An 11,696-nucleotide genomic window follows, 5' to 3' on the forward strand; every position below is an offset into this window, starting at 1 on the left:
CCTCAGAAGAAAACCGGAAGACGGAGGAATAGTTGAAAGCTCAGGAAGCAGAGCAGAGGAAGGAGGAAGAACCTGTTTACTGTGAACAATTCAAATGTTCAAACTTTCTTTTCTTTTATATCTAAAGACGAAAAACATGAATCAACATTTCAATAAACAAAATGATTAAAACTAAAGATTCAAGAGATGCAGCGACAGGAAAAACAGGAAATATAGGTTAGAGAGATGGTTCTACATTAATGATAACCAATAATAATTAATAGTTCTAGATGATCAAATTCAGGCAGGGTTTTTTTGTCACAAAGAGAACTAACAGGTCATGTCTCCTCGGACGGTGACATACACATTCTTTCTTCTGGTGAGGTTGAAAAACATCTCAGGGATCTCAGAGAATTCACCTTGATCTGATCATTATAATGTTTCTCCTGATCAAATGTAAAAAAGATGCAGGTTAGTAAAATGGTAATATATTGAATAAAATAGCAATAAATACACTAAACACAGGTTAGACTCTCGTCTGATCAGTTCTAAACTGAATGATATAAGTCTTTAAATAAAGTATTAATGTAGAAACAGGATGAAATCAGCTGTCAGATTATGAGGAGGATTTAGTTTCACACTGATGAAGATTTATTCTGTCAAATCTTCAAATATAAATAATCAACTAACACCACTCTGTACTTGTATGTGTGTGTTCTGTAGTAATCATCTTTATTATCATTATAAGATATAAGTCGTGGGCGTCTCTCTGTGATCAGTCACGGACGATCTGATCTGATTCAGACTAAAGTGAAGTGATTTTTACTGTTCCCAGTTGACAGATATTGGTGGAAATACATTTATAGTTAATTTAAATCTAAATGTATTTGATGTTGTAGATCAGCTGAATATAAATGTTTTCTAAGAGACAAAGCTGCACGTTAACAGATTTATATGTCTATAAATATATGTATATCTTCAGGCCTCGATCGCTGAACACTGAGGATCATTTGCAGCTTTTTACTTACAGAAGTTTGACCTAAATGAAATATTTGACTCTGCGTTCATCGGTTCATCGCTGTGGCCGGGCGGCGTTGGGTTTCCCTGATGTCATTTCCACTCAGTCTCTCTGCAGCAGAACATTTTAAACCAATATAAAATGTTTTTCCACGGCATTAAGTTGTGTTTGTTCTGACTAAATGTTGAGTGGGCGACTCTCTGCTGCTGCCTCTTTGTTTAATGGAGATATCAGCGAGTGCTAATGAAGTCTGCTAATCCTCTGAACGCTCCGTTAATTCCTCTCCTCTTCAGCCTGACATTCTGCCGTTGTATTTGTTGTAGATGAACGCCGGCGGCGGGAAGACGCTGCTGCTGCTGATAGTTTTATTGTTTTATTGCTCAGACTCCATTTAAAGTCAATAAGGACTAATGGACGTTTGTTTGACTTGAATGTCAGCGTTCCTTCATCACCTTGCAGTGCGCCAACTGTCAATCAAACACGCTGTGTCATGTGACCAGCCAGGGGGAGGAGACTCAGGCTTCAAAAACAGCAGCACCCAGAGGACCAGGACCAGAGACAAGCCCAGAACCAAGACCAGGACCAGCAGAAGACACCAGACCAGCAGACAGTAAGAACGTTCTTCTCTCTCTTCTTCTTCTCTGTTTGATTTTTCATCCTCACGTTTGTTTCTTCTTCTCCTCCTGATATTCGGGCAGGTATGCAGTGCACACGTTGTCCCGCCATCTTCATTCTTGGGGTGTTGGTTCTGTGCAGTCCAGTCTCCTCTCAGCCAGACAGAGACCAAGACCAGTACCAGAACCAAGACCTGGACTTGGAGCTGCGTCACCACCCGCTGCTGCAGAGAGCTCGGAGCGCGGGGTTCCTGTCACAGGTGAGGGATCCAACGACCAAACAGAACGCCTAGAAAAAAAAAAACACTGAAGGCATTTTTATTCAAAGAGATTGATGTTTTTACGCAGATTAATTTTCCACAGCTTGCTGAACCTTTTCTGGGCTACCACCCATAAGTCTCTCTTGGTTGGGGGGGCAACTGGCCCTGGCCAAGACAAAGTCCAGCACATAACGCCCAACAAACGTCTTGTGTTTGTCAGTGATCTTTAGAGGAAGGTGGATTTGTTTCCGTTGGACAGAGCCAGGCTAGCTGTTTCCCTCTGTTTCCAGTGTTTATGCTAAGCTAAGCTAACAGGCTGCTGGCTGTAGTTTCATATTTACTGCACAGACATGAGAGAGGGATCAACCTGAACAGCTGAGTCTCAGAGAGAAAAAGATGTTGAGGATGTCACTAAATGTTGAACTGTTCCTTTAACGTATAAAGTCCACGTCCTCGTATTTGTACCAAGCAGAGTTTCCTCGACTCTCAGATGTTTAGAGCTGAGTTGTAGAATAGCAGAATTAGTGAAATTTCCAGAGGACCCAGAATCAAACCCTGAGGAACTCCATCACCAGCCTGAGTGTAATTTGAATAATATCAATAATTTTATACATTCTTCATTTAAAGCAGCTGGAGGGCAAACAAATGCTGTGTCCTCTACCTTTTATTTGCATTATTGATTATTATACATACATGGTTTTACCTCCCAAACAGCAGCAGTAAAATGTGATTTATTTTGCTGGTGAGCCTCAGATACACAACATGTAATGAACATCAACACATATTCAAATATTCACAGTAAACAGAGGGAGGTTGGGAGGTGGAGGCAGCCTGTTGTCTCAGCTTGAATGAGCTCCAGATGATTATAAGGACCGCCTGTGGTGATGATGCTGCCGGTCGGGGGGATGTTCATGTTGGGAGGGGAAAGGGGAGGGGGTGAGGAACATGCGAACTACAGCAGCTGTTAATACTGCAGCCGTGTGATGGGTCAACATCCGGATCAGATCCAGAACATTTTCACTGACTTTTAATCTCCACTTTTTTTTTATTAGTGGCTCAACTGACATGTTCGAATTTAAGTTTTTTTCTGACAACTTTGAAGGACTCATCTGCTGAGGAAGATCATGTGATACAATAGAAAGTTCCAGAAAAGCTTCAGGCAGAAGATAAAGTCTGTCAGCTGACGTTTCCTAAACAGTTCAAAACTGTCCACACTGATGCCAACTGCTGGTTCTGAATGTTCTGCCTGGTTCTGAATGTTCTGCCTGGTTCTGAATGTTCTGCCTGGTTCTGAATGTTCTGTCTGGTTCTGAATGTTCTGCCTGGTTCTGAACTCTGCTCTAACTGTCCTGTGTGTCGTTGTTTTTCAGGAGTGGAGTAAACGTGCGGTGGAGGACCTGCTGGCTCAGATGTCTCTGCCTGAGGCCGACGCCCAGAGGGAAGCTGAGGTGGTTTCCACAGCAACGGGAGGAAGGATGAACCTGGAGCGGTCCGTCGACCCCCCTAACAACCTGCCCCCCCGCGAACGCAAAGCCGGGTGCAAGAACTTCTACTGGAAAGGCTTCACTTCCTGCTAATGCTCCGCCCAGGTACCTGACTGTCTGTTTAAGCCCCGCCCAGATCACCTGGATTCTGTTTCTCACCTGTCCACCTGTTTTTTTTTTTGCTCCCAGCTGAGGCCACACCTTCAGCGGACCAACTGACCAATCCCAGATCATCTGGCCTTCACCTGAGCAACTGGATGAACCAATCAGCAGCTGTCTGGCTGCAGTGTACCTGAATAATTAATGTAATTATCAATTAAAGAGAGAAATCATTCCAGCTTGTGGCTCCGGCTCCATCTGTCCTGAGTTTGACTGATCGGATTATTGATTATAACTTGTTTATTAAAGATTATAGAATCAGATACAGATGTCTCTTATTTCTTATCGTCTAAAACAACATAATGTCCAGGTGTGTTCACGTGTTCACAGGCTGGACTCAACCGCCTCCCCTCCCTGACTCAGGCATGCATGACTGGGAGCAGTGGGAGTGATCAGTGTGTGTGGAAACAGCAGCAGGTTTCAGTGTTTGAACAGAGAGAGAGGGTCGAGTCTGATTAACCTTTAATGGAGATCAGAGAGAGAGAGAGAGCAAATATTGACTCAACACATTAAACACTGCTGAGAGTGCGAGTGTCAAATATTTAACTCAAACTAAAACCTTCTAGTTGACTTTAAGTGGTGCTTCTGATATGCAGGAAACTTCCCCCCAGAGCTGAGACAGAACAGAGTCCTGCAGGAATGAGCCTAAAACCAGGAAGTCAGTTAGCATGTTAGCATGTTAGCTCTTCCTGTTCCCTCATCCCAAAGTGTTTCTGGTTAAATGTCTGAAATAAGGTCTGTGGTTTTAACACAAGCTCAAGACATTTTCAGGTTTTATTCTCCGACATAAAATCGGTCAGTAAATCCCCCACTCCTGATGTTTGAAGCTTTTACGTGTTGGACTACAGAAATACATCAACTTTTACAGCTTCTGAGTGATTGGCTCAAGGTGAGCACATCAGGTTGTGATTGGATGGAAACAGGTATTAGCAGGTGGAGATTAGAGATCGTCTTCTTTACTGAACTTTCACTAAGCTTCATTAAAGACAGAGATCTTGAGTGAAGGAAGTTTGATGCTGAACTCACAACATGCTAATGTTAGCTATGTAGCAATAGCAAAAACTCACATACAGCACCTTTAAACTTCAACTGAAATAATTTGTAATCTGACATCAGAACTCAACTAAATCAAATCTATTGATCTGCACAGTTTGCTGCAAGAAAATCTCCAAATACTCGAGTGTAAATCTGTAAATCGACCTTCACCAGACTGAGTGAAACCTCATGTTCCATGGAGGTCAGGGTTTGTGTTGTGTTGTGATAATAGTTTGAGTCTCTCTCTCAGCAGGCGTTAGGGTGGGTGGGGGTGGACTGTGGTGAGTTCAGGGAGCTCAGAGGGAGAAGAAAAATGTTGTGTTTGTTTTCTAGAAAATTAAAAAGTGAAAACACTCAGCAGGTGTTTCTCCTCTAATGGACTCCTGGAAACTGGTTTCTGTTTTTACGCCTTTTTCATAACCGTGTCGTTTGTGTAAATGTCTCTGCGTGTGTGTGTGCGCAGTAATTAACTTTGTTATTGTTATTAAACAGAGAATAATGATGGTTTTTAATCTGTAAACATCCCTGACTGAACCTGTGAAACAGTTTGAATAAACAGCTGAGATTGTTGCTGCAGCTGAAACTGAAATAAATTAAAAATGATTGAAAACAGATTGAACTGTTATCAGGTGGAGCAGAGTGTGTGTGTGTGTGTGTGTGTGTGTGTGTGTTATCTCACTCTGTCAGCTGGTTGGTTACTGTGTGTCTCTCTGCGTTTCCACGGTGATGGGTGATTCCTGCTGAGGAGCCGTTTAGCAAGGCACCGAGAGCTGTTTATGGTTCAGGTCCGACCTCGTATAATAATCAGGAACATGGAGCTCTGTTAATGACTTCCTCCTCCTCTTCTTCTTCTGTGGTGGTTTAATGGCAGCGACTGGAGAATCAGAGGGAAACACTTTGTTTTCTCGTCCATCACTTCTTTTATTTTTATTTTGCTGATTCAACAAAATGAATCGCGTTTATCGTCCATCACTGTGACAGGAAGTTGACTTTTATTTTGAAATAAGGAGCGGGTTAGCTGCAGCAGGAAGTAAGAATAGGAAGCCAGCTGCTGTCATGACTCACCTGTGACTCCTCCTCCTGTGTCCTGTGGGGGCGTGGCTTCACTCACCTGGTTCCACACCTGCTCCCAATCAACTCATCAGCTCTCCTGTTGAAAAACCCGGCGCTCTGTTCACTCCTTCCTCTTTCTGTTTCCTCCCGAGCCTCAGGACTTCTGTCCTGGTCCAACCCTCACCTTCACCTTTCCCCTCGTCTTCACCTGTTGTCTTCACCTGTCGTCTCCAGCTCCCCTCCAGCTCCCCTCATTCTTCCCCTTTGAAAAAAATTCATATAAAGATGGTCCAGTCTGAGTCTGTGATGGGTTCAGTTACAATCCAAACCTTAACAACTGTCTTGGATTATCAGGACCGGGACCAGGACCAGGAGAGGAGGCTGCAGACTTTATTAGGTATGTTTTGTTTTGACAGCTTATAAATCATCTTGTTAAAATCAGTCAGAGTAGATCAGTTCTGTGAGTCCTGGCCGGGTTCAGGTCTAACATTCCTCTGTCCTACATGGGTCTAGGTCCCAGGTTTCAATTAACAGACTGGTCCGGTTCAGTTTCAGGTTCCTTTTGGTTCAGGCACAAAGTATCGGACCTGTGCCAACCTCACAGTCACTGTAATAATAACAGACATGAACTCTACAGATAATCCAGATTAATAAAATGGAATAAATCCAAACTAAAACCACATGAATCACCAATATTTAAAGTGTAGTTTTGCTCATGTTTATGAAAAATATAACGTGTGAAAATCAAAGTAAAATTAAGCAAAGAAACAGAAGAATCTGTGGTTTCAGGGTGTAGAAATCAAACTGACCCTGTCCAGGTTTTCCTCATGTTGAGGGGGTCTCAGTCAGTTAACTCAGTCCCTTGTAGTCCCCATAGATGAGGCCATGTGTTAAGTTAAAGTCGACAGGAAATGAATGTAAGTCAATGTAATGTCCCCAGAAGTGATGGAGACCAGAGTGTGTGTGTTTTCCTGCAGCTGATTGGAAACAACAGTTAAAGAACAAATTGAAAAGTTTGATAACTGCTGCTGTCACAGTAAATCCTGTTAGTGTTGGTTCACACCGTCTGACAGGAAATCAACACAAACAGCTGATATTCACTCGTCTCCGCGGGAACATCAGCCTGATGGACCATTACTCATTCATCAGCTCGGGGTTTTTGGGGAAAATAAATAAAACTGACTCAGTGTCGTTTGGTTCAGTCTGAGGATGGAGAACGTCGTCACACAGCAACATGTTTTAAAATGGATGTTAGTGTATGAGAAGCTGCAGTTTCTGAGCCCAGACAGTTCAGGATATTTAAAGGAACCGCACAGAAAAGACAACCACACACAACCAAGATCTGGGTTCAAGAAACACCCTGTAAAACCCAGAGTTTATGGTGCGATCAAGTTCAGCAACCCCGACATAAGAATCCAAGATGGCTGCTCCTCACATCAACAGTGGTGAACACTAAGCTCACTATTTATAGCAGCTCAGACTTAATGTTACAGGTTTTAAATGTGAACGTCTTTTTAAGAACGTTCTGAAGTGTTGGTGTGAAAACGTTAACAACAAGTCAAACACAGTCTTTCCTGTCAGCGGCCATGTTTTCTGACTTCTTGTGGGGACGTTGTCGATTCGTAGGTGACGTCACTCCTAGTTCTGACCTTTGACCTCCAATGTAAATGGAACGCACCATTTTAACAGATGTACCCACTTTTATTTGGGGATGCAAACGTTAGCTAGGTTAGCCCGCTAACATTAGTACCTGCAGGTGAAGCAGTGTTTTTGTGTATAGAGCCACATCGTTACATCACTGTAAGAGTGTTGGTCTTTACATCCAAACATTTAGATTCAAAATGGAGGAACAGAGTTTTAGCTCAGTCCCTGATGTGACAGGAGGTTCTTGGTTCAGGTTTGGACCTGATTCTGAACCAGTGAACGATGGTGAAAATCAGAGACTCTGACTCAGATTTAATCTTTGTTCTGGGTCTGTCCATCCTCTGTCCGTCCTCCGTCTTCCGTCCTCTGTCCTCTGTCCGTCCTGACATGATCAACATGTCAATATGTGTGAAACGCTCTTTTAATGGGTTCAAAGGTCAAGTGGGGTGGGGAGGCAGGGTGGCGGCGGGAGGTTCTGCGTCACGCCCAATCCGACCAATAAAACGCCTCGCATGGGCCGACCAATCAAACGCACAGCTGGAGGTGAATGTGTCCGTCAGTCCAGACTAATCAATGAGCAGAGACACAGCGGGCGAGTCCACACACACACACACACACACACACACACACACACACACTGATTCACCTCGTCCACATGATTAGCAGGTCAGCACACACCATGTGACGCCCCGCCACCGCCCAGCGGGATTCTGGGAGAGCTGTTTAGACAGATGCAGTGAAGGAGGAGGAGGAGGAGGAGAGGAGGAGGAGAGGAGGAGGAGAGGAGGAGGAGAGGAGAAGAGAGGAGAGGAGAGGAGAGGAGAGGAGGACGAAGAGGAGGAGGGAGGAGGAGGAGAGGAGAGGAGGAAACAGGACAACAAGTGGGGTGAGGAGACAAGGAAACAAGGAGATGGAGGAGACAGTGAGGGTGAAGCAGGAGAATCCTGATCTCTGATTGGTTCGTCAGAGTCTGATGTAAATCAGCTGATGTAGATTCTCAGTCATGTTTCAGTTTAATGGAGGAGAAACAACACACACTGCTGCACAGCATGACACACACACACACACACACACACTCTCAGTGGATTTGCATATGAACCTGAGCAGAGAACATTTCTCAGGGTTGATGGTTTGATTCCCTGAAGTGTCCTCAAGCAGAACACTGAATCTGAGCGCTGATGGTCAGAGCATCATGGCCGCCGTCAGCCTTTAGATTCAGACATGAGTTTCCTGTCATGACCTTTGACCTTTTTATCTAGACATTTGTTAGCAACCGCCTTTTTTAAGACACGTAAAAGCTTCAAACATCAGGAGTGGGGGATTTACTGACCCATTTTATGTTGGACAATAAAACCTGAAAATGTCTTAAACTTGTGTTAAAACCACAGACCTTATTTCAGACATTTAACCAGAAACACACTGACTCTGGGACAAGGGAACAGGAAGAGCTAACATGCTAACATGCTAACTGGCTTTCTGGTTTTAGGATCAGTTCTGTTTGTCATCAGTATCTGATGGTTACACGTTCTGTGTGTAAACTGAAAACAGCTTTGCTGACCTGCAGCTCTGAATTCATCACTGTTCTGATCCATGTGTTAGAAATAAAGTCTTTATCAGTTCTTCACATCTTTCCCTCTCCTCAGGACAGACAAACGGACAGGAAGGAGGTTTATTTGACTGTTTGACCTCACCTGGATAACCTCACCTGATGTCAGTGATGATGGATCAGCTGCTGGACTTCAGGTAAACTCTGCTGAAATATACCTGTTACTGATGATTTACAGCTGCTCTGATCACGTTTTATTCAGTTTAATCTGCAGCAACAAACTGCGAGTGAGGAGCCTGTGGTTCCCCACCTGTCCACCAGAGGTCCCCACAGTCTCCCTGTCCTCCTCCCTCACCTGATCCTGACCTCTGGTGGACAGGTGGGGAACGACAGGGCTCTGTGAACTGAAGTCTGGAGTTATTTCTCTGATCAAAGAGAAGGTTAGGTTTTTTTTTATCATCATGTTTTTATTTTATTCAGATCTGGTGGTTGATGTTTCTAGAGCTCTGAGGAAGTTCAGGAGGTCTGGGAAAAGCTCAGGAAACACCATCCAGTGCATCAGGACGCCGACCTTCAACAGCAGACACGAGAGTTCAAACCCCGGGACGAACACAGGTCAGTGCTGTGTGAGTGTGAAGAACACCAATGTGTTCAAAACTAAAAAACCTCAAAAACCTTGAAACTAAACTTAAAAACCCCCTAAAACTGAAACTGCGTCACGTCTGTTGCGTAACATCAGATTTGCGATTTCACTTCATTGTTCATCTGGGATGGAGCCGACCTTTGAGGGAACCACAAAGATCACCTGTCAAGGTATGAAGCTAACTGGCTAAGGTAAACAGTTAGCTTTTACAACATTAGCTTGTATGTGATGGAGTTTTACTGAAACCGAAGCTATAACAACAGCACTTACGTCCAGATTATTAATTACAAAACAGCAACAGCAGCACTTAGAAACGTCTAATGTCACATATCAGTTGATTGTAAGCTGCTGATTAGTTTTTCACATGTAAACAAACTGTAGACGCCGGCGTCCACACACCAGGAACCCAGAGCTTCATTCATATTTCTTTTGCAAGATCACTTTGTCTTTTTAAACACAGAAGCAACACAAAGTGGTTTCCATCAGGTGAAGAAATGTGTTAGAACGACATTTAAAAACAGAACTGAACCACAAATAGACAATAATAAAATGTGTTCAGTTAACAGTCAGGGATGAGTCTGGTGCTGAAACATGAGGATTTACTGTAGAGATGTGAATGAGGTGGAAAACTGAGCTCTGTTTTTAAAAAGCTGATGTTCAGATTAGCTTTAATTTAAGCCTTTTTGATCTGAGGTCAAACTGCAGCAGAGTCTCAGAGTTTCAATGTAGATTTTGACATTTTTAAGATTGAAATGACTGAATCTCATCATGAAGTTTATTTAGTGTTTCTCTGCTCTCCGTCCGTCCTTCCTCTAACTCTGACCAACAGCCTGAACCAATCAGCCGTCAGAAACCGACAGCCGCTGTAATCCCACCAGTCACGGAGCCGTTTCCGCGGTAACAGAGACAGACAGGTGTGAAATGCTTCCTGTCGTCTGCCATTAGCAACCTGACATCTGAAGTCTGGACCACAGAGTCCTGATGATCTCCACAGACGGAGCTTCTCAAACAGCTCCTGTGTTAAATCCCTGTTTTTGTCAGTGGAGTCTGGTAGAGAGATATAGAGATGTTTCTGGTTCAACTGAAAGGATCTGACTCGTTTATAAAACGCTCTGTCTCTGTAGGAATCCTGAGCCTATGTCCATTGTAGTGGACAGACTTTGACATGGACAGTTGTCCATTGGATTACATTGCAGCAGCTGTTGGTGGGTTCACTGTTCTCGGTCAATGCTGCACTGATTCCCAAGATTTCAGCCATCCACACCCAAACACATGGGAAAATAAGGCCCTGTCATGGTTAATAATATGTTTTTCCTAAGATTTATCACTTTTGTTTGTGTTGTTGGAGCCACCACAAATGATGTAAATGTTTCCAGATGTGAGCAGAGGTTCGGTTTCCTGTCTGCAGCACATTGTTCATCAACATCAATCCACTTTTCTCAGTGTGGTTTGTTTTGGGGAAACCTCATCTCATGAACAGACAGTTACTGTGTGAATGTTTGGAAAACTGAGGACGGTTTCATAAATAAAGAACTAAATCAGTTCACAGTCATAGTTCGTTCAGACTCTGCCGAAAGACTCATCAAAAACCATAAGACTCTACTGACCAGAACCAGACTCTACTGACCAGAGGAGTCTTCATCAGAGAGGAGGCGCTCCTGCTTTGATCTGGGAGCTGGTTCCACCATCAGGGAACCACAGACCAGAACAGTCTAAACTGATAGATCTGAGAGATTAGATTAGATTCAGACGGCCATGTTTAACCAGTGGGGGTCATGTGACTGATCAGAGACCAGACGCCCTGCTGCATTCAGGACCATCTGTAAGGGTTTCACTGTCTGTGAAGGGAGGACCACCAGAAGACCTAACAAAGAACCAGGGTCTGAACCAGGAGCAAAGACTGAGACAGGTGAGGCCTGGTCATCAAATATGACACCAGGTTTCTCAGGACCATGGATGGGGTGAGAGAGAGTTCAGTCGTCAGTTCAGATGGACACTTCACATCCTCAGCGTCGCCATCTTGGCTCAACAGCAGGAGAGGAGGAACCATCAACATATTTTCAGACTTGTGAAAATGGTGGTCGCATAGAACAGGTGGAACGCACAAGAAAGTAAAACGTACATTTTTAAAGTCAAGAGAACAAAGGATATTTTGGCGACAATCATGGTCACATGTTCCGATCATCACAGAGCGGCCATGTTTGTTTTGAGACGACACCACTCTTGTTGAAACTCATGTATCAGGCCGCTGTCATCCAGGT

The 11,696-nt window shown here is 43.8% G+C and overlaps 1 protein-coding gene across 1 annotated transcript; it reads left to right on the forward strand.

Moving 5' to 3' along the window:
- Nucleotides 1-1,509: 1,509 nt before the first annotated feature.
- sst1.2 (somatostatin 1, tandem duplicate 2) lies at nucleotides 1,510-3,777 on the forward strand. The gene is made up of 4 exons (XM_018662852.2): nucleotides 1,510-1,607; nucleotides 1,696-1,871; nucleotides 3,242-3,460; nucleotides 3,545-3,777. The coding sequence occupies exons 2-3, from the start codon at nucleotides 1,698-1,700 to the stop codon at nucleotides 3,446-3,448; spliced, it is 381 nt and encodes a 126-aa protein (XP_018518368.1). The 5' UTR covers nucleotides 1,510-1,607; nucleotides 1,696-1,697; the 3' UTR covers nucleotides 3,449-3,460; nucleotides 3,545-3,777.
- The last annotated feature ends 7,919 nt before the right edge of the window (nucleotides 3,778-11,696 follow it).

The sequence above is a fragment of the Lates calcarifer genome, linkage group LG21 (genome assembly GCF_001640805.2).
Source record: "Lates calcarifer isolate ASB-BC8 linkage group LG21, TLL_Latcal_v3, whole genome shotgun sequence".
In the NCBI taxonomy this organism is placed as follows: Eukaryota; Metazoa; Chordata; class Actinopteri; family Centropomidae; genus Lates; species Lates calcarifer.